General features: G+C 36.4%; 3 protein-coding genes across 3 annotated transcripts in view; all 3 read left to right on the top strand.

The window, feature by feature from the left end:
• Positions 1 to 39: 39 nt before the first annotated feature.
• LOC124433862 (6-phosphofructo-2-kinase/fructose-2,6-bisphosphatase 3-like) lies at positions 40 to 4,348 on the top strand. Its single transcript, XM_046983681.1, has 12 exons — positions 40 to 205; positions 495 to 626; positions 863 to 959; positions 1,194 to 1,257; positions 1,325 to 1,399; positions 1,468 to 1,524; positions 2,123 to 2,306; positions 2,371 to 2,444; positions 2,769 to 2,840; positions 2,911 to 2,964; positions 3,047 to 3,139; positions 4,146 to 4,348. Exons 1-12 carry the CDS (start codon positions 172 to 174, stop codon positions 4,152 to 4,154), a joined length of 945 nt encoding a protein of 314 aa, XP_046839637.1. The 5' UTR covers positions 40 to 171; the 3' UTR covers positions 4,155 to 4,348.
• LOC124434179 (6-phosphofructo-2-kinase/fructose-2,6-bisphosphatase-like) lies at positions 4,328 to 5,949 on the top strand. Its single transcript, XM_046984059.1, has 6 exons — positions 4,328 to 4,417; positions 4,949 to 4,990; positions 5,071 to 5,112; positions 5,392 to 5,500; positions 5,590 to 5,654; positions 5,887 to 5,949. Exons 1-6 carry the CDS (start codon positions 4,328 to 4,330, stop codon positions 5,947 to 5,949), a joined length of 411 nt encoding a protein of 136 aa, XP_046840015.1.
• Positions 5,390 to 21,510, top strand: part of LOC124434177 (calcium-dependent secretion activator 1-like) — a 22,822-nt gene continuing 6,701 nt past the window's right edge. Inside the window, exons 1-21 of the mRNA XM_046984057.1 lie at positions 5,390 to 5,500; positions 5,590 to 5,654; positions 5,887 to 6,003; positions 6,645 to 7,364; positions 8,055 to 8,135; positions 8,227 to 8,351; positions 9,322 to 9,469; positions 9,552 to 9,604; positions 11,115 to 11,175; positions 11,564 to 11,703; positions 12,141 to 12,207; positions 12,574 to 12,682; positions 13,483 to 13,823; positions 14,074 to 14,261; positions 14,887 to 14,988; positions 15,276 to 15,339; positions 15,581 to 15,704; positions 16,780 to 16,886; positions 17,177 to 17,333; positions 20,587 to 20,728; positions 21,082 to 21,237. Coding sequence (XP_046840013.1) covers positions 5,962 to 6,003; positions 6,645 to 7,364; positions 8,055 to 8,135; positions 8,227 to 8,351; positions 9,322 to 9,469; positions 9,552 to 9,604; positions 11,115 to 11,175; positions 11,564 to 11,703; positions 12,141 to 12,207; positions 12,574 to 12,682; positions 13,483 to 13,823; positions 14,074 to 14,261; positions 14,887 to 14,988; positions 15,276 to 15,339; positions 15,581 to 15,704; positions 16,780 to 16,886; positions 17,177 to 17,333; positions 20,587 to 20,728; positions 21,082 to 21,237 — 2,927 coding nt within the window. The 5' untranslated portion in view covers positions 5,390 to 5,500; positions 5,590 to 5,654; positions 5,887 to 5,961. The remainder of the gene's footprint in view (positions 5,501 to 5,589; positions 5,655 to 5,886; positions 6,004 to 6,644; positions 7,365 to 8,054; positions 8,136 to 8,226; positions 8,352 to 9,321; positions 9,470 to 9,551; positions 9,605 to 11,114; positions 11,176 to 11,563; positions 11,704 to 12,140; positions 12,208 to 12,573; positions 12,683 to 13,482; positions 13,824 to 14,073; positions 14,262 to 14,886; positions 14,989 to 15,275; positions 15,340 to 15,580; positions 15,705 to 16,779; positions 16,887 to 17,176; positions 17,334 to 20,586; positions 20,729 to 21,081; positions 21,238 to 21,510) is intronic.

Below are 21,510 nucleotides of genomic sequence, written 5' to 3'. Positions count from 1 at the left end.
TTGAAATTTGTTTTATTCGTGACGTCTTTTATTATCACTTTGCGTTCGTGACTAATTCTTTTTTATTAAAAGTTATCTGGAAGATATGCGCCTTCATTTGCATAAACGCAAATCATATTGTTATATGAATAATTAATTTTCCCATTCATGTAATACGTGGAAGAAAACAACATGGCGGCTATATCCAATTACCGTTCGTATACTGGTGAGTAAATTTCGTAGCTTGAATCCTATTGAAGATAGCTTTTAGCGGCAGGGAGCGAATCAAAAAGCTACCTGATTCAAATGACGTCCATTTATCCTTCATTATTTTTCAAAGATTGTTAAGTAGGTCAATGTAGGGCACGTGTAAAGATGACTCAGTGAAATATAGTGTCACGTGCATGTCACGAACGAAATAAAACAACTTCGGGGCTCTGCCTTCTGTTGTATGATGATTTTTTAAGTAGTTAAGTTTGTGTTCGTTAAAATGGTCGATCGTTCACTTTATCCAGCTTCATTTCCATCAAGAAGTCTTGTGAACACTCCGGTGTGCTTAGCTATGGTCGGCTTACCCGCTCGTGGGAAGACTTTCATCGCTAGAAAACTGGCAAGATATTTGAACTGGATTGGAATCGACACGAAAGGTGCTTGGCTTTTGCCTATAATTCATTTAGTAAAACTTCATGCAGATGCAAACTCCTTATGTATCCATAATTTCGAGTGTTGAGCCGTTTTGGCCTCTCAACAACATCAAAAGGTCACTAATAATGATTAATTGTATTTGTGTCTGATCAACGTTGTATAGAATAATATGTTTAGAATAGCATAGTTAAAATAAAACAGAGTTTGGGATAATCTATTTTTATGTTGCTAATTGCAGTCTTCAGTGTCGGCAATTACAGAAGAGAACTGTACAAATCTCAAGCGACGCACGAGTTTTTCGGTCCCAATAACGCAGAAGGCTTAGCGATGAGAGAGTAAGTTACAATTTATTGTAAATATGTTGAAGTTTAAGTTGGTTCATTCTTTAAATATATGTGTATGTGTAATTGTTTAAAAATAAAGTTTCTCCGGATTTTATAAATAATTTTATTAAATTTTTTAAAATTTTATTAAAATTATTTATAAAATAAGGAGAAACTTTTATTCTTAAACAATATAATGCCTGGATTACCAATTTTTAAACGTATATATGTAATTATATTTCTCAGACGCTGTGCAAGATTGGCCTTGAATGATGTTGCCATCTGGTTGAATGGTATAGGTCAAGTTGCAGTAAGTGTTTATGTTAAGTACACATTTTTACATGTAAGATGTCATGTAAATTATATTGATCTTTTAGATTTATGATTCAACAAATGGCACAAGGGATCGAAGAGATGTAGTCATTCAGTTTTGTAAGAAAAATTCTTTCAAGGTACATAGCCACTTAATGTGTAATAATATTAGCAGTCTTTGACTGACAGACATGGGCTTTCATTTCAGCTGTTGTTTATTGAATCTTATTGTGATGACCCAGCAATTGTTCATTCAAACATTATGGTAAGACATGTGTTGATGGCCATAATTTCTTTATAAGGAAGATGTTCATCATATTTGAATGTTGTTAATGAGGAAGGAGATGTATGTCATAGTTAAATGTTGTTTTCAAAAGAGGGAAGTATTTATACCATAGTTGAATGTTGTTTATGAAGAGAGAAATGTATACCATAGTTAAATGTTGTTTATGAAGAGGGACATGTATACCATAGTTAAATGTTGTTTATGAAGAGGGAGGTGTATACCATAGTTAAATGTTGCTTATGAAGAGAGAGATGTATACCATAGTTAATTTTGCTTATGAAGAGAGAGATGTACACCATAGTTAAATGTTGTTTATGAAGAGGGACATATATACCATTGTTGAATGTTGTTTATGAAGAGGAGATGTACACCATAGTTAAATGTTGTTTATCACAAAGGAGATGCATTCCATATTTGAACATTATTTATCGAGAGGGAGATGATATGTATTACACAGTTAAGTGTTATATAGAAAAAAAGAGTAGTTTTTTACATGGAGATGTTGTATCTTACATATTCTAGCTCCCTGTAAGTTGTAAGGCATTGCAGTAAGAAGTACATAAGCCATATGTTATAGGAAGTTAAGGTGACCAGTCCAGATTATCGAAACATGTCACCAACAGAAGCATGTGAAGATTTCAAAGCAAGAATCAAGCTTTATGAGTCTGAATACGAGGCTCTCTCTTTGTCCAAAGATGATCAGGTTCCATTCCTCAAAGTTGTCAACACAGGAAAAAGATTTTTTGTGAACCGAGCAGAAGGTGAGTTATAATTGTTTTGCATGGTGTAGTTTACTATGAAAACAGTTATTTGCTTCCCATGTAGGTTATGTGGAGAGCAAAGTGGTTTATTACATGATGAATATTCATGTTACTTCAAGATCAATTTATTTAACGAGGGTATGAGGATTATTATGCGTTGCTTGTGTATTTACTACCGTGAAATTGGCACCACACTCAACACAACAGTTGAATGTGATGATGAATGTTGTGATGAGTGTTGTGTTGAATGTGGTGCCAATTTCAAGGTAGTTGTGTATTTGTCTGTTGCCATTCCTGCATATCATTGTTGTGAAATATCCCGGTCCTCATCTTTGACATCCTTGATATTGTATGGATATTGAATATGTTATCAAATATGTAGTGGAATGTAGTCGAACTTAAGAAGAATTTCCTCTCATTCACTTTTAAAGTTTTTATCAATTAATTTCACTTAATGTGCAGCACGGTGAGAGTGAATTCAACCTAAAAGGTAAAATTGGAGGAGATTCGGACCTATCACCTAATGGAAAACAAGTTAGTTTTTTTGTTTCATTATTCTGTTCCACCTCTGACGTTTTTGACATATAAATATTTCTTGCTGTAGTTTTCTCAAGTTCTTGGGGATTTTGTAAATAAACAGAAGATTGAAAATCTTAAGGTAGAACTTGGATACTATTCAAAATCGAGGAAAATTTATCAATTACTTTACACTTGTTTTATTTACCATCCTCCTTTGTTAGGTTTGGACAAGCCAGCTGAAGCGAACAAGTCAATCTGCGCAATGCATCAAAGCACCGATTGAAAGATGGAAAGCTTTGAATGAATTGGATGCTGTAAGAATAATTGAAAATTGTTTTATGATTTTATATTGTTGGTAATTTTTGCCAACACTCAAGTCTGTACTTCACTTAATTTCCAATTTCTTTTGGCATGTGAGGCAAACTTTAAATTAGAATGAGATAATTGTGTGACACTTAGATATACATAAGCATTACTTTGGTACGTGCACTTATTGGTTTAACGCAGTGTGCGAATTTGTTCAGAAAAAACGATGTGCAATTTTTTTTGACAAAAGTATTTCTTTAGATGCATAATCAAATCGATATTACGTTAATTATTATATAGCGCTAATTGCTAAATTAATATTTTCAAACTTGAACAAATTCGTATGATTTACGACAGTGTTTTTGTTAAAACCGCTGATTTTTGCACATCGTTTGAAAAAGTGACGTGCAATTGTTTTCATTTTAGCTAAAACGATGTGCAAATTGCACATTGCACACCGTTAATTTGCACACTGGTTTATTCGCACACTGGGCTGTTGCTTGTTCATTAGGTGATTTTGATTGTTTAGCACATGGTGATTAAAATAGGTTTATAATTCATTGCAGAGTAAGGATGACTTTGAAACATGGTTTTCACTTGGCATTGTATTTGCTTTCATAGTGATCCGTTAAATTGCCATCCACATCTTTCCTAGTTATTAGATGAAGTATTGTGCTTTCATATCATTGACCAAGAAAATTCCAATCAAAAAGTTACTTCGATTATAAGTATTTTAAGACCAAGGGCCGGTTGCACGAAGCCTGGATAGCGTTATCCATTGGATAGCGAAAATTTTCAACAAAGAAAAATCGTTAAATGAAGATATGATCTTCGCACTTAGCTGGACAATTTCAATTACCGCACTGCATAAAAACATTCAAAGAAAAATCGTGCTGCTACGAAATTTTGGAAAGAAAAAGTGTTTGTTACGACAAAGAAATTTTGTAATCTTCAAAGCAATATTTTATTTCAATGATTGCACAGTTCAAATCGTACATTTTTCTTTTATAACAGATTTTATGAACGTTGAGAAAAATTTGCTATCCAGTGGATAACGCTATTTGACCTTCGTGCAACCAGCCCCAGGACAGTACTTTTAAAAAAACATCAATTTTAAAAGAAGTGTAAGAGGTTATACACTGAACAACGATATTACAATACCTTTGTGTCACTCATTTAAGGGTGTCTGTGATGGTATGACGTATGAGGAGATACAAGAAAAATACCCAGAAGACTTTGCAAGACGAGATCAAGACAAGTTTCACTATCGCTACAAAAGAGGAGAGGTATGTCAAAAGTTCTTATTTGCATTTTATTTCTTGGGCAAAATTGAAAGTAAATACCCTCAGCTCCAATGGCTTGTTTTCAATTGACGTAAGAGCGGCGATGTTGGTTGGTTACTCTGAAGCACGGAAGCTCATCAGTGCATGAATTCAACAGAAAAATTTTCATTGTATGGCGTTTTCAAGTAACACGGGGGACAGTATGAACACTTTATGTTTGGTTATACTCTAGACCATTGTTAACTCCTTAGAACATATGAGAAATATCGACTTTGTATTGAGTTTTATATGTAAACTTAAGGTTTGTATGTGAGGACAATGGTTCATATCCTCCGGAAATCATTGAATTGTTATCATATTCAGGGGGGTTGTTGTAGATCAATTTGTAATGGCACATTTTCGTTCTCGCTGGACATTTATATTACTCCGTACTTTATATGTTTCCTAAACGGCATTATACCAAGCTATTTCCCTTTTTTTACAGTAAAGGCAATTAAACATGTAAAGATGATATGTTTGTATTTCTCTTTGCAGTCCTATGAAGATATTGTGATTCGTTTGGAACCCGTTATTATTGTAAGCTCATTTGCTAAGACTTTATTAAACAAATTTTCTTGATCTCACGTGTATGTTCGTTTACTTTTTTCTTCTTTAAGGAGCTAGAAAGAGAGCAAAACGTTTTGGTTGTATGTCATCAGGTAGATATGTAATGCTACGGCTAAGCTCTTGTTTATTTTGCTAATATGAAGAAACAAGTTGGACCAAGTTAAATATCACTTCAATAAATTAAAGAATTGAAGCGAGCGAATTGCCAACCTTCAGTATTAACATAAATTTTTATATGACGCATTTGTTTAAGGATTTCTGTTAAAAGGTTCTCCACCGTTGCTTTATTCATGTGATTGGTCAACCACTTGTACAACGGGCGTAGCTATTTTTACACGTAGGTCTTTCTCACCAATCGTTTTATTTTTTAGGCTATTATGAGATGTCTTTTGGGATATTTTCTCGAAGTATCCAAGGAAGAATTGCCTTATATAGCCGTGCCTCTGCACACGGTTTTCAAACTCACTCCTATCGCTTACGGTAAGAAATGTTCACATGTTAAATGAACGAAAATCTTTTTCGTTCAAAAATGTTTCGGTGTGCTTGAGTCATCGTAATGTATTTTCAAGGTTGTAAAGTCGAAAAGTTTCCACTTGGTATTGGAGCGGTAAACACGCAACGTGAGCGACCGAAGGTAAAAAATAATGTCTTTTTTGAATTCCTTACTTCCTGGAATACTAGTCTTGTTAAAACCAATTCCTCCGAGATCCAAATCCTTTGAAACTATGGAAGAGTCTCGTACATAGATTGTTTCCACGTCTTTCTTGCGGGAAGGCTCCGTAAAATCCCATGTATTTTTGTCAATAGTTTTTTGTTTTATTCGAAAGTTACCTAATAATTTTTATTTAGTGATGTATTTTATACAGAATGTGCAGGTTGGCAGAAAATCTGAAGACGCTTTGGTGACCGTACCACCACATCGTAACTAACTGGAAGAACCAATGATAGCGAAGATTGAAGTGAAGTCGCCACTATCATTGATGGTAATAATTTTGTTTACAATCGTTTTGTATGTAATTATGCATTGTGTATTTTATATTTATTTCTTCGATAATTTTGTGGCATTTTAAATGTCGTAACTTTTCAATGGGCTGAAGTTTGGTATCTCTTGTTTCATAGCTGTCTTTTAGCTTTTTTATGTAATCTTAAAATTCAGATATTTATACTGTACGTAGCACAGGAAGACTATTTGCTTATTTATAACTTATTATGGAGGATAATTTTGTAAAAAGTTCATTTTGAATTATATGTCATAAACTATAACGGCATGTTTCACGCGAGAGGAATTTATCTTTCAATGTCAAAATTTGGGTTTTAAATTTTTTTACGTCTATCTTTTACAGTTTGTATATTTCTTATAAATGGCCTCAATGTTGACGTCACTAACAACGTCTTATAAAAACATCATTTGCATTTCTTATAAATGACGTCATTATTTTAGTGCCTAGGCCCCGTAAATTCTCTCGGTTGGGGAGCAAAGTAGCTTGAGTTTGAGAGGCCAGTCTTTGATGAGTGCGGAAAGATGGGAATCTTTATTAAATATTCAAAAGATCAAATAAAAGTATTATTTCCTTTTGAGCAGCAGGTCATGTTAGATTATCATATACAATATTTACCACCGTAGTATTGTCGAATATACACAGAAATGATCTCAAATTCCTCGGACGATGAAAGCGACGATGGTAGCGAGCCTAAAGAAAATGAACCAACTCTTATTCAAGATATTACAACAAGGTTACAAGATAGCCCAGTTTCTTCGCTATATCACAGTGAAATCGACGACGAACATGATGTAGAAAAGAAGGAGAAGCTAATGCTTTACGTTTTCGTTTCGCGTTGTATTGCACATCCTTTCAACGCCAAGCAACAAAATGACATGACCCGAAGGCACGTCAGAATTACGATGGAAGACTTGCTTGTAATAAAACAACGTTTTGAGCAATTCCTTAGTGGCGAAACCACTATAGAAAGTGACAAGGCCTTTCACGTTGCAGTAAAGTTTTACTACGATTCTATCTTGTGCAGTGACCGTATTTTGAGAATGATAAAATATCGAAGTGCGACGGCCTATGATTTTCGTGAGGTGTTTAAAAGTTGTATAGAGAATCGTGTCCGTAATGTGCCAAGTGGTTTAACAGTGGAGACCATTTTGAATTCATGGATGACCAAGTTTGATAAAATATACAGAGGCGACGACCGAACAACACTTTCAGGAACATACCATCCTTGTCAACCGCATCCTCTGAGCGAAACGATTTTAAACAAAGATCAGTTGTACGAAATGTTTCAGAAAATTTTGGAAGTGAAGAAGTATGAACACGCAATATTATACAACGCTTGTCAGGTAAGAAATGTACGTGGCTCAGACGTGGTCATTCATTTACAAAAAACATATCTGTCTGCTTTGCTTAGACAGTTTAACAAAACAGCATTCAATATCTTGGAATGTTTTTTGATAACTGTAAGTGAGTTTGCAAGTCAATTTTGAGCTTTGGTGGCAACTAGGTGACAATTACCAGTAAAGGTTTTTATGAATTTAATTTGACCAAGGGTTAAATAATATCTGCAAAGTGATTTTATTATTTGGTGGTATGTGTAGCCAAGTGATAACTCCTAGCTTGTAAAGGAAATGATATTTTTTGAGATCAATTTAAGACATTAAAGATGTTAATGTGTTTGCAACAGTTGGCTTATGCAAAATGAGGAGATACTGTAGAGCAGATCAGTGCACATGCTCAATAGTCTGTAAAATGTCTCCTCATGTTGCCTAGTGCAAACACAAAAAATTCTTTATTTCTTTTATAAAATGACAATATAACGAAACAGATAAATTTAAGACAAATGTTTTAATTTTTCCTGTAACATGTGTTCATAATTGATTTGCAAACTTTAGCTATCTTCAATTACTTAAATGTATGAGCTCCTGCGGTAGAGCTGAGATCTGTTTGAAAACTCCACTATCAGATTACCCAGCACTTGTTGTATTGTTGCAATATTATAAATAGCAAACTTATGTTTTCTAATGGTCAACTAGTTGGACAATGCCGATGAACAAGCTGCGTGTATCAGACGAGAACTCCAGGGCAGAATGGATTTGTTACAAAAAAAACATAAGGTAACTATTTAAGTCGCTATGCATGTTGCAATCTTCTTGTCTTGAAAGAAATATTTCAGTCTTAAACATGGAATGTTGTTATATTTTGTAGAATTTTCCATTGTTTGTACATAAGTCAATGAAAGCGAACTACATTGAAGAACAAAGGAGACAAATCAATCAATTAAAAACAAACTTAGACAGCTTACCTATTTTAAATATCAAAGAAAGACCTAAGTATGTTAAGAAGCACCAGTAAAATGTGTAATGTTTTGTTTTTTATCTTAAAGTACCTATATCAGTTTATGGTTTTCATTTTCGTTTGTTCACCCACCTTTACATTTCTACCCTTCTCTGTCCATGCATTACCCTCGTCCATCCACTCACCTTCACCTTTCTAAACTTTTTCTGTTCACTCATCACCCTCATCCATCTACCCACCTTACTCTTCTAAACCTTTTCTGTTCACTCATCACCCTCATCCATCTGCCCACCTTACTCTTCTAAACCTTTTCTGTTCACTCATCACCCTCATCCATCTGCCCACCTTACCCTTCTAAACCTTTTCTGTTCACTCATCATCCTCATCCATCTACCCACTTTACTCTTCTAAACCTTTTCTGTCCACTCATCACCCTCATCCATCTACCCACCTTACCCTTCTAAACCTTTTCTGTTCACTCAACACCCTCATCCATCCACCCGGTGTGCGAATTAGTTCAGAAAAAACGATGTGAAATTTTTTGACAAAAATGTTTCTTTAAAGGCATAATCAAATTGATATTACGTTAATTATTGTATAGCGCTAATTGCTAAATTAATATTTTCAAACGTGAACAAATTTATATGATTTACGACAGTGTTTTTCGTTAAAACCACTGATTTTTGCACATCGTTTGAAAAAGTGATGTGCAATTGTTTTCATTTTAGCTAAAACGATGTGCAAATTGCACATTGCACACCATTAATTCGCACACTGATCCACCCACCTTCACCATTCTTCCCTTCTATTCATCCATTACTTTCATTCATCTTTCCTATCTTTTCGTTTCATACCACAAGTCGTCTTTTATCAAACGTCTTCATTAATTCACTTTACTTTCCTGATTCTCCCATCATTCATATTCATTTTACCATACATTACGTTTATTGCAATTGCTTGGCAATGAATGTTATCCATTTACTTCATGTAATTACTTTTTTACAGAGCAGGGATTTTTAATCATGATGCATCTGATGGCGAGAAACCTTTATCAACTTCTGATGTCGTTTTGTCATTTACAATTGAAGTTTTGATTGTTGAAGCAAAAGGGTTGAAGCTTCCTCCACAAAAGATCGTCTATTGCACAATGGAGGTAATGTCAAAATGGTAAAATGTTTTCATTGGTGGGTTTTCACATTGTTTAAATCAATTTTGGGGGTTTTTTTAAACAACAGGTTGAGGGTGGGGAAAAGTTTCAGACAGATCAAGCTGAGGCATCAAGGCCAAGGTAAATTGATTTTGGATTATTTATCTATTTTTATTTCAGTTGTTTTACTACACTATTCTTTTATGGTGTCTCGGTCACCAGAGTACTCTGAACCGTGAGTTATCCAGCTTGCAAGCTTGATTTAACAAATAAAAGATGTTTACTGTTTTTGCATAGGCTTATGCAAAGCGAGGAGACCTTTGGGAGAACTCGAGAGCAGATCAGTGTTGCACATGCTTGAGAGTTCTCACAAATGTCTCCGAGGTTTGCATAAGCCAGTGTAAACACGAAAAACATCTTATATTTCTTTTATAAAGTAACAATTATGCGAAAAAGACAAACATTTTAATTTTTTCCCTAAAATGTATTCATGATCGATTTGCAAATTCTTTTTGACTGATTGATTGCTTTGATTGATTTGATTGGTCGAGCTCAGATGTGATTTGCACAGTGTAATGCAACTCACAGCTCTAGACCAATCAGCGCACGCGTTTCATTGTGTTTATTTTATAATGTGCTATGAAAACATTAGGATGTTCACTCACTGTAAAAGAATTGTATTTCTAGAGCAGGGGTCTCCAAACTTTACAGCCAGAGGGCCACATGAACTTTCATCCAGCATGTTGAGGGCCAAAGAATATAAAAAATTTCCACGTTATCTTTCAGCTTTTTAAATTTCGCAATGTGCTTGAAACGGAAGTAGGAAGTTGGGAGAAAAATTGACGTAAGCCACTCTAGCTAGTTGGCATGCGACATAACGTGAACTTTCTGCACAAAGTTTATTTTGTTTAATAATATTATTATTTTTCTTAAGTGCCTCTGCGGGCCGGATTGATAGGCCCAACGGGCCGCATCTGGCCCGCGGGCCGTAGTTTGGAGACCCCTGTTCTAGAGAAATAAAAAAATGTTAATGGTCAGATAATTAAGCCCTGTTCGCACGAATAACCTACCCTGGTATTATTCAGGTCAAAATCAACCCGAGTTCAACCCAAGTTAATTTTTTTGCATGTAAACACTAAATCAGGTTTACCCTGGATTAAACTAAACCCGTCTCAAGATTAATTTTAAGCCAGGTTGATTTTAATCCCGTGTGAATAGTGTTTTACATCACTGCCAAATTGCAGCAGAGTACGCCATTGCATCAGTCTGCATGGCTGTGAATCTTTAGCTAAGTAGAAGCAACATTGATAGCATAACGATTGATTTTAGACGTGTAAATAATTTTCGGGATGTTTACATCGAGTTGTAGCTATTTTACAAACGTACAAAAGTTCTACTGCAAGCTCTAGTAGATATCGAATTATCACATACGAACTACGAGTGTATTGCTCTTCTTGAAAAATGAGCAAGGTCGGAACGCGCCCTGTGTTTTTTCCCCAGCTCTGCGTTTTTTCACGCGCTCTGCGTTTTTTCACGCGCTCTGTGTTTTTTCACGCGCTCTGGGGTTTTTTCACGCGCTCTGGTTTTTCACGCGCTTTCTTTTCACGCGCTCTGTTTTTCACTTTTTCACGCGCTCTTTTTTTCTTTTTTGATGGGATACCTTTTCATGGGATTACAAGGTTTACGACGACGCATCCTCTCCTGAAGTTAAAGTGAATTAATGTGTGAGAATACGGGTGTTCTTGCTTTTGATGATAAAGAACTAGCGAAGGTAAAAATTTTTGTATTGTACGTTGAATTGACGATAACCTGGCAAAATACAAGATAAAATGGTCTCCAAAAAACCTCATGTTGTAACTTTAAGATTCGAGTTATGTTAGCAGGAGACGTGATTTAAAAGCAATATTTTGACTTTATTTCGGCTTGTTAATGGCTTTGAAATAAAGTCAAAATATTCAAACTTGTCTTTGAGTGTACAAGTTGATATGTAAAGTGAGATGATTTTAAAATACTTAAGACCGCCTGCTGGAAAAGAAATCTTTATAAAACGTATCTCTAAAAATGAACCCAGTTTTTTACCTGTCAATATGTTTTTCACAGTTAACCTGTACTCCATATCCCGCGTTTACCGAAGAGCCAAGATGGTATGATGCCACACCTACGAAAGGATCTCCCATGGAGAAAATTCAACTAAAGATGAGAGTGAAGATGGATAAACCGCTGAACGTCAAGAGATGCGGGTATGTCTTATTCTGTGACTCTGTGCGTGGAAAGATTGGGTCTAGTTAAATTGTGACTCTGTGCGTAGAAAGATTGGGTCTAGTTATATTGTGACTCTGTGCGTGGAAAGATTGGGTCTAGTTAAATTGTGACTCTGTGCGTGGAAAGATTGGGTCTAGTTATATTGTGACTCTGTGCGTGGAAAGATTGGGTCTAGTTATATTGTGACTCTGTGCGTGGAAAGATTGGATCTAGTTAAATTGCTGGCTTCAAATTTTGGCGGGAAGTAGCCTTCATGCAACAGTAACAACTAGTTCCAGTTATATCGTCCATATTTACAACTAGTGCCAATCTTATCTTCAACTTTGGCAACTAGTTCCAGTCTTATTTCCTCGCCTCAAATCACACATAAGGTTATAAAAGTCAAATGAGATTTGGCATTTTCTATCTATTATAGAAACCTGTACTCCCTTGGGCGTCATGTTTGGAAAAGGTGGAAACAACGTTATTTTGTTCTTGTCCAGGTAAACATGTTTGTTTCAGGGGGGGAGGGTCGTTTATGCTTTGAAAACACTGAAAATATATAAAGTTCTTGGTATTTCACTAAATTAAAACAGAAACGAGCAGTGTATGAAAAGAAGGTTTTATCCTTAATGTATAGAAGAGGTACACAAATACACCTATCTATACACAAATGCACCTATCTATACACAAATGCACCTATCTATACACAAATGCACCTATCTATACACATTATCTTATCATAGGTAAATTAAATGAAAGGAGTGTATGAAAACAAAGAGTTTTGTAACCTTATATGTCCAATATGTATAGAAGAGTTACACAATGGTATCTCCATTCATACACAGACATGTACACTTTTATTATAGGAGAGCCAGTACACGTTCGTTTTATGCAGTTATCATAGAAAGAAAGGTGAACCACATGAGATGATTCAACTGGACGGCTACACTGTTGATTATATGGCACATCCTTGTGGTAATTAAAGTTTTACGCTATAATGGATTCACATTTTTATTTGTATGATAGAATTTTAAAAAAATCATGTCCTCGTTGACCATTACAGATCTTTAACGGCGGCGGTCAACCCCGTCCCCAGGCCCTTTCTTGCACTTAGCTGCGGTATTAACCCTACGCGAGTACAATCCGAGCAATTTATTCAGTGTTTATAGCAATTTTATGATTTTCCTGTTGAAATACGTTAGACTACTGTACATTTTAGTACGTGGATTTTTGACATTCATTACTGTGATATAGTTACAATACCTGGGATCGCGGAACGCATTGATAATTTGGGGTGCCAATATTCATAAATGCATGTTATACCTTTATTGGTTTCTGTCGAAATCAATTCTGATTAAGTATTAGAGCATTTGCGTAATCTCTAATCGGCAATATTGTCGGGCAGCCAGCTTGCAAATTTGGTCTTGTTATGCAAATTTTTTTGTGTTCACTTACTGCAAAACATTTATACATTTCCACATAAATGAATTATTCTGATGCTTTAAAGGTGCTCTGGCCTTTTGTTGCTTTTTTTTCCGGCTGTTCTTTGTTTGACGCGAAACACACAATATTTGAAAAATGCTGCTGAATTTTTTTTATTTGCCTATTGGTGGATTTTGTGAAAATCACTCCTGAAAACCTAACGGTGAAAGTGACATTTATAGTTTAGTGCCACTTACGCCTAAAGACTTGTTTTGCTTACATGAAGAATACGAAGGATGAAAGTGACATTTATAGTTGAGGGGCACTTACATCAAAACACTTATTTTGTTTAGATGTAGAATACGAAGGCGGGAAATATTTCTTCTGCTGTGTTAAAGAGGGTAACTCCGTCACGTTGTCGGCCGACGACGAAAACGACCGACAGATGTGGGTGCACAAGATTTCACAGGCCACTGGACAATCTCATCGACCCGTGGCCCCACAAACGATCGAATTAGGGACACCAAAGACGAACTCGCTAACGAAACTCATGGGAGATACAGATCGTGCTCGCAAATATGGTTTGCACGATGCGGTTTCTGCCGATCCCAATGCTGTTGACCAATATTCCTTGTTCAAGAAACTTCAGTATCTAACGTTAGAGCATCGTCTCAATGATTATTGCTCTTGTTTGGTACGTGAAGAAATTATGTGTGTTTCACACACGAAACTTCAGTTTCAGTTTGGATTATATTTTGATGTCTACTCTTTGCCGTACCATATCACGCTTTGTTTGTGAATTTCCGTTCTCTTTCTATCGTGGTTAAGAGATTTTTGAAAATGTGCTTTACTAAATCCTAAACACAATTGCTGATGGGTTTTTTTTGTAAATGCCAAGGTGCAGTGTGATAACTTAAGAAAATGACCCCCACTCTTTTTTTCAGGGGTGGTTTTCGCCTGGTCAGCAGTTTTTGTTGGACGAGTATTGTGCACGATACGGTGTTCGTGGATGTTATCGTCATCTTTGTTATTTGTTTGATCTTCTCGATAAAGCTGAATCTGGCATTATGGTTGATCCAACGTTGCTTCACTACAGTTACGCTTTCTGCGCCTCGCACGTTCACGGTAATAGGTGGGTGATTAAGTATAGGATTATCTTTTTCTGATCTTAATCCGTTTGAATCTTGTCGGTCATCGTGTCTTTTCCACTGCCATTTTTGTCTGATCTTATTTTAATTTTCCCATCTTCTTTATCTTAATACAACTATTTTGATCTTATTTTCTTGTTGCCTTTTTGTAATCATTTCCATCCTAACTTTCTCCGTTTTGATTCCCCTCATCCTATTACAATATTCTCGCCATTGTTTTCTAGTCCTCTCCATATTTGTATTTCTTCTTTTTTTTTATTGTTTTCGTATGATTATCTTTTCATCGCTACACGTACCCAAATCCTTGTTCATTTTGATGCGTTTTTTTTGACTGGAATTTCCTGTCCTGTCGCTTTTAACTTTTCTCTTTATCATTCTAATATTTATACATATCAATATGAATAATGATATTGCAGTTGCTTTACTTCACTTTGTTTCACGTACAGGCGATCGTCATCCAAATGCACTTCAATACTTACATTATTGTATTGTTATGTTGTTGTGCATTGATGTTAAACACTCTGTTGTTCTAACATCGTTACCTCTACCTTAAATGTAGATCCTCTTATTTATAGAAGGAAATTAGTTTGTTTTCTTAATATTATTTAGACCAGATGGCATTGAAACTATCACAAAATATGAAGAGGAAAAGTTTGAAGAAGTTAAGGAAAGACTATGGCACTTACTTACCAATCAAATAATCAACTTCAGGTACATACCTATGTATACTAGTATATCCTTACATTTTATATATTTCAATACTAGTATATCCTAATAGTTCATATATTTCAATACTAGTATATCCTAATACTTCATATATTTCAATACTAGTATATCCTTATAGTTCATATATTTCAATACACATATATTATGCAGGTTCATAAACTTCAATCTTTAAATTAAATTTAGTTGTTCTTACTTTGCCTACGTTGTTCTTACTTTGCCTACGACAATTTATGCCTACATTGGTGTGCATTAAGCAATGAAATATTTTACAGATTTGTTTTCCCGTTTGGACGACCAGAAGGTGCGCTGAAGGCTACTCTATCCTTGTTTGAAAGGGTAAGCTGAGCATTATAGAAACTTAGAAAATCTTGTCCATATGTAACTTAGCAACCTTAAATGCCTCGCTCATACGTAACTTGACAACATCAGGAGTCTTGTGCGTGTGTAACTTAGCAACCTTTGGAGTTTTGTTGAGTTGTAACTTAGCAACCTTAGAAGGCTTGTTTGTATGTTACTACTTAGCAATATTTTAGGTGGGTTGGCAATTCCATCTTCCACATTGCCTGTTGTATTTTAGGTGATGATGAGAAATGTATCAACGCCAGTCCCTTCGGACGAATTTCAAGCGGAAATGCGAAAATGTTTAAATAAGGCCGCTCTTGTGAACTATACCAAAGTGTCGAAATTTTTGAAAATTGAAGGTAAAGGTGTTTTTTGTTTTTTCCATCAGTCAAAAGTATTTTGTCAAAAAATTGTGCAAATGTCTTTCGGATGATCAAACTAATATTAGCTCAACTGGGGTTTGAAGTATCTTGCAGTTTAATCTCTAATCCTGATCCAATTTTATGTCCCTTGCTATTACTCTATTTGCAGATTGCAAGTTCGTGTTTTCCTTATTCTAATCCCTTATCTTAAAAGCAAATAAATAAGTGGTTTTTTTTGTTGTTTATCAAAAATATAACCGGTCGTAGCTATGTAACTTGTCGTAGCTATGTAACCTGTCGTAGCTATGTAACTTGTCGTAGCTATGTAACCTGTCGTAGCTATGTAACTTGTCGTAGCTATGTAACCTGTCGTAGCTATGTAACCTGTCGTAGTTATGTAACCTGTCGTAGCTATGTAACCTGTCGTAGCTATGTAACTTGTCGTAGCTATGTAACCTGTCGTAGCTATGTAACCTGTCGTAGCTATGTAACTTGTCGTAGCTATGTAACTTGTCGTAGCTATGTAACCTGTCGTAGCTATGTAACCTGTCGTAGTTATGTAACTTGTCGTAGTTATGTAACCTGTCGTAGCTATGTAACCTGTCGTAGCTATGTAACCTGTCGTAGCTATGTAACCTGTCGTAGCTATGTAACCTGTCGTAGCTATGTAACCTGTCGTAGTTATGTAACTTGTCGTAGTTATGTAACCTGTCGTAGCTATGTAACTTGTCGTAGCTATGTAACCTGTCGTAGCTATGTAACCTGTCGTAGCTATGTAACCTGTCGTAGCTATGTAACCTGTCGTAGCTATGTAACCTGTCGTAGTTATGTAACCTGTCGTAGCTATGTAACCTTTCGTAGCTATGTAACCTGTCGTAGCTATGTAACCTGTCATAGTTATGTAACCTGTCGTAGCTATGTAACCTGTCGTAGCTATGTAACCTGTCGTAGCTATGCAACCTGTCGTAGTTATGTAACCTGTCGTAGTTATGTAACCTGTCGTAGTTATGTAACCTGTCGTAGCTATGTAACCTGTCGTAGCTATGTAATCTTATTTCAATCTCTTTTAAAGATTACAGTACGGAAGAAACGAATCCAGCCGATCGTCTGGACGCTATCTATCAACTGATTGATCATTGTATCGACGTTTTGCAACAAAATGATCAATATCACGGCGAAGTAAGATGATCTTAATTGACGACTGCAATGTCTGCTGGCGCGGGTGTGAAATTAGGTTCCGTCAGCTTGAGATATATTTAGTGAACTACTGTGTTCTATTTAATGTTGTATAGTTGTGTTTCGTTTCGTCGTTACTACATTGTGTTTGCTGTAAAAAAATTTAAAAATTTCTCCAGTTTATTCAACCGTTTTCCCTTTTCTTCCCGAATGCTTTTTGTTTATCTTTAATAATTTAATGTTTTTAACGCACTTTTTCCATCGTACTTTTTGTTTTCTTTTTTTGTTACCAGGCTTTAGAATGGTTCTCGGATTTAATGGTTGAACATACAGAGCTGTTCTGGTCTTTATTTACAGTCGATCTTGATGCAACGTTGGACGTCCAGCCGCCCGACACCTGGGATAGCTTCACCGTGTTCCATTTCTTGAACGATTACTTTAATAAAGAACGTAAGACTTTCATTTTAGAGTAGTTATGAGTCATAAAGTGCTGCCACTCGTAGGGGAAATCCCCTACAGTAGGGGTGTTTAGTGGTTTAACGGTGGTAAGGGAGACCTACGGGGAAAACTGTACAATGTAGGGGGACTGTAGGGGGAAAAGAAAGTCGTTTATAAATGAGAATGTCTATTCTCATTTTTGCTGCCAAAATACTCTTTTCTTCCTGTGTTCTCACCATTTATGAAGTGATTGTAACAGGATCTTTCTGTTGGAACATTTTGTGACCATATATGGCAATAGAAGGTTTAGCAATTTAGCATAAACACAATGTGTCATTTCCGTCACTTACATGTTATTACGTCATTACTTCTTACGCCAAATTACTAACTTTGTAGTCCAGATGTTCTTGGTGCTCAATCCAATTTTTTTTGTATTCACTTTTTTAAAAACAGACTAAAAAAATTTGTTGGTCTGACCTGAAGAAGGTATATAATAGGGGAATATGTTGTTGTGTAGGGAGAAAGTAGGGGGAAACATGGAAAATGATCGTTTGTGTTTGTGGGAGTAGGAAGAAAATAGTTTTGGTAGGTGAAATGTGCATATACGAAGTGGCAGCACGACACCAACTTTTTCCAGAATGTTATAATCACATTGTAAAGAAACTTGACTCAATAACTTCTTCAAAAGAATCATGTTATTTTACTTGTTTTTGGTGATATGTAACTGTTCATGACATTGCAAGGTGTCCTACGTATGGTTAAGTATGGTTAAGGTGTCCTACGTATGGTTAAGGTGTCCTACGTATGGCTAAGTATGGTTAAGGTGTCCTACGTATGGCTAAGTATGGTTAAGGTGTCCTACGTATGGCTAAGTATGGTTATGGTGTCCTACGTTTGGTTAAGTATGGCTAAGGTGTCCTACGTATGGTTAAGGTGTCCTACGTATGGCTAAGTATGGCTAAGGTGTCCTACGTATGGTTAAGTATGGCTAAGGTGTCCTATGTATGGTTAAGTATGGTTAAGGTGTCCTACGTATGGCTAAGTATGGTTAAGGTGTCCTACGTATGGTTAAGTATGGCTAAGGTGTCCTACGTATGGTTAAGTATGGTTAAGGTGTCCTACGTATGGCTAAGTATGGCTAAGGTGTCCTACGTATGGCTAAGTATGGTTAAGGTGTCCTACCTATGGCTAAGTATGGTTAAGGTGTCCTACGTATGGCTAAGTATGGTTAAGGTGTACCTATGGCTAAGTATGGTTAAGGTGTCCTACGTATGGCTAAGTATGGCTAAGGTGTCCTACGTATAGCTAAGGTGTCCTACGTATGCTTAAGTATGGCTAAGGTGTCCTACGTATGCTTAAGTATGGCTAAGGTGTCCTACGTATGGCTAAGGTGTCCTACGTATGGTTAAGTATGGCTAAGGTGTCCTACGTATGGCTAAGTATTGCTAAGGTGTCCTACGTATGGCTAAGGTGTCCTACGTATGGCTAAGTATGGCTAAAGTGTCCTACGTATGGCTAAGTATGGTTAAGGTGTCCTACGTATGGCTAAGTATGGTTAAGGTGTCCTACGTATGGCTAAGTATGGTTAAGATGTCCTACGTATGGCTAAGTATGGTTAAGGTGTCCTACGTATGGCTAAGTATGGTTAAGGTGTCCTACGTATGGCTAAGTATGGTTAAGATGTCCTACGTATGGCTAAGTATGGTTAAGGTGTCCTACGTATGGCTAAGTATGGTTAAGGTGTCCTACGTATGGCTAAGTATGGTTAAGATGTCCTACGTATGGCTAAGTATGGTTAAGGTGTCCTACGTATGGCTAAGTATGGCTAAGGTGTCCTACGTATGGCTAAGTATGGTTAAGGTGTCCTACGTATGGTTAAGTATGGTTAAGGTGTCCTACGTATGGCTAAGTATGGCTAAGGTGTCCTACGTATGGTTAAGTATGGCTAAGGTGTCCTATGTATGGTTAAGTATGGTTAAGGTGTCCTACGTATGGCTAAGTATGGTTAAGGTGTCCTACGTATGGTTAAGTATGACTAAGGTGTCCTACGTATGGTTAAGTATGGCTAAGGTGTCCTACGTATGGCTAAGTATGGTTAAGGTGTCCTACGTATGGCTAAGTATGGCTAAGGTGTCCTACGTATGGTTAAGGTGTCCTACGTATGGTTAAGTATGGTTAAGGTGTCCTACGTATGGCTAAGTATGGTTAAGGTGTCCTACGTATGGTTAAGTATGGTTAAGGTGTCCTACGTATGGTTAAGTATGGCTAAGGTGTCCTATGTATGGTTAAGTATGGTTAAGGTGTCCTACGTATGGCTAAGTATGGTTAAGGTGTCCTACGTATGGTTAAGTATGGTTAAGGTGTCCTACGTATGGCTAAGTATGGTTAAGGTGTCCTACGTATGGTTAAGTATGGCTAAGGTGTCCTATGTATGGTTAAGTATGGTTAAGGTGTCCTACGTATGGCTAAGTATGGTTAAGGTGTCCTACGTATGGTTAAGGTGTCCTACGTATGGTTAAGTATGGTTAAGGTGTCCTACGTATGGTTAAGGTGTCCTACGTATGGTTAAGTATGGTTAAGGTGTCCTACGTATGGCTAAGTATGGTTAAGGTGTCCTACGTATGGTTAAGTATGGCTAAGGTGTCCTACGTATGGTTAAGTATGGCTAAGGTGTCCTACGTATGGTTGAGTATGGCTAAGGTGTCCTACGTATGGTTAAGTATGGTTAAGGTGTCCTACGTATGGCTAAGTATGGCTAAGGTGTCGTACGTATGGCTAAGTATGGTTAAGGTGTCCTACCTATGGCTAAGTATGGTTAAGATGTCCTACGTATGCTTAAGTATGGCTAAGGTGTCCTACGTATGGCTAAGGTGTCCTACGTATGCTTAAGTATGGCTAAGTATGGCTAAAGTGTCCTACGTATGGCTAAGTATGGTTAAGGTGTCCTACGTATGGCTAAGTATGGTTAAGGTGTCCTACGTATGGCTAAGTATGGTTAAGATGTCCTACGTATGGCTAAGTATGGTTAAGGTGTCCTACGTATGGCTAAGTATGGTTAAGATTGCGTAGGAAGATTTACGTGTGTTCCTTTATAACAACATATTGATACACTTCAGGAAGGGTTAGATAAAGTAACTACCCAATAATCCAATAAAATATTAAATTGGTTTTATTCAACAGCGCACAACCAGTAAAGGTCTAGTACATTTAATGTTTTGTGAATTTGCATTAATTTTCTTGAATCGTCTCATGTTGATTTTTGTAGCGTATCTTCGTAATGGACCATGTCATTTGCATATACAAGATAAATTTGCACCGCTGGTCATCCGTTACGTCGATCTAATGGAGTCCTCCATTGCTCAGTCTGTGCACAATGGCTTTGAATTGGAAACCTGGGAAGTAGTGGGGTGAGAGTTTTATGTTGCCTTTTCCCCCAAGACATTTCAATAACATACAAGCATTTTTCTGGGAATGTTGTTGTGCACCTCATTAGGTTTATCATTAGGTTTTATAAATTAAACGCAATGAAACGCTTGCGCTGATTGGTCTAGAGCTGTGTTTGCATTAACCTGTGCAAGACACATCTGAGCTCAACCAATCAAAACAATCAATCAGTCAAAGACAATTTGCAAATCGATCATGAAAACATTTCAGAGGGAAAATTAAAATGTTTGTCTTTTTCGCATTATTGTTATTTTATAAAAGAATAAAAGATGTTTTTCGTGTTTGCACTTCTTAATTAAAATTCTCATTTTTGTAGCAACGGAAGTAATTCGTCCGATGATCTGTTTTATAAACTCGTTGCTCTGAAAGGATTCATTGAAGATCTTCACTGGCCAGAAAAAACACTGGCGGATCATCTGAGCAAAAGAATTTTTCTTATGTCGTTCGATATGATCGAGGCTTATGTGAAAAGGTAGCTATGTCGTGTTTATTTTATTTTTACATGTTTGTAGATGCCAATTGTTTAGGCTAGTGAAGTCCTGAAGAGGACTTTTGGCATTGGTGTTGACTGACGTTTCGACAACCTTAGCGGTAGTCATCTTCAGAGTCACGTGACTTTGACGTCAGAATGTTAGTCAAAATCAACACCAGCAGTCCTCAGTACTCCACTAACTTAGACCATCTACATGTACAAACATGAAGCGATACTCCCAAGTTCAAATCATTAAATTTCTTTTATATTCAA

The sequence above is a fragment of the Xenia sp. Carnegie-2017 genome, unplaced genomic scaffold, assembly GCF_021976095.1.
Source record: "Xenia sp. Carnegie-2017 unplaced genomic scaffold, XeniaSp_v1 HiC_scaffold_14, whole genome shotgun sequence".
In the NCBI taxonomy this organism is placed as follows: Eukaryota; Metazoa; Cnidaria; class Anthozoa; order Malacalcyonacea; family Xeniidae; genus Xenia; species Xenia sp. Carnegie-2017.
This window is presented reverse-complemented; position numbering and strand designations above follow the sequence as displayed.

Bases quoted from the DNA above. Each gene is read 5' to 3' on its own strand.
- LOC124433862 (XM_046983681.1), top strand. From the start codon at position 172: ATGGCGGCTATATCCAATTACCGTTCGTATACTG. The intron at 1,258-1,324 runs GTAAGTGTTTAT...TTGATCTTTTAG, and splicing joins ATGGTATAGGTCAAGTTGCA to ATTTATGATTCAACAAATGG. The intron at 2,307-2,370 runs GTGAGTTATAAT...CTTCCCATGTAG, and splicing joins TTTTGTGAACCGAGCAGAAG to GTTATGTGGAGAGCAAAGTG.
- LOC124434179 (XM_046984059.1), top strand. From the start codon at position 4,328: ATGACGTATGAGGAGATACAAGAAAAATACCCAGAAGACTTTGCAAGA. The intron at 4,418-4,948 runs GTATGTCAAAAG...TTCTCTTTGCAG, and splicing joins ATCGCTACAAAAGAGGAGAG to TCCTATGAAGATATTGTGAT. The intron at 5,655-5,886 runs GTAAAAAATAAT...TATTTTATACAG, and splicing joins CGCAACGTGAGCGACCGAAG to AATGTGCAGGTTGGCAGAAA.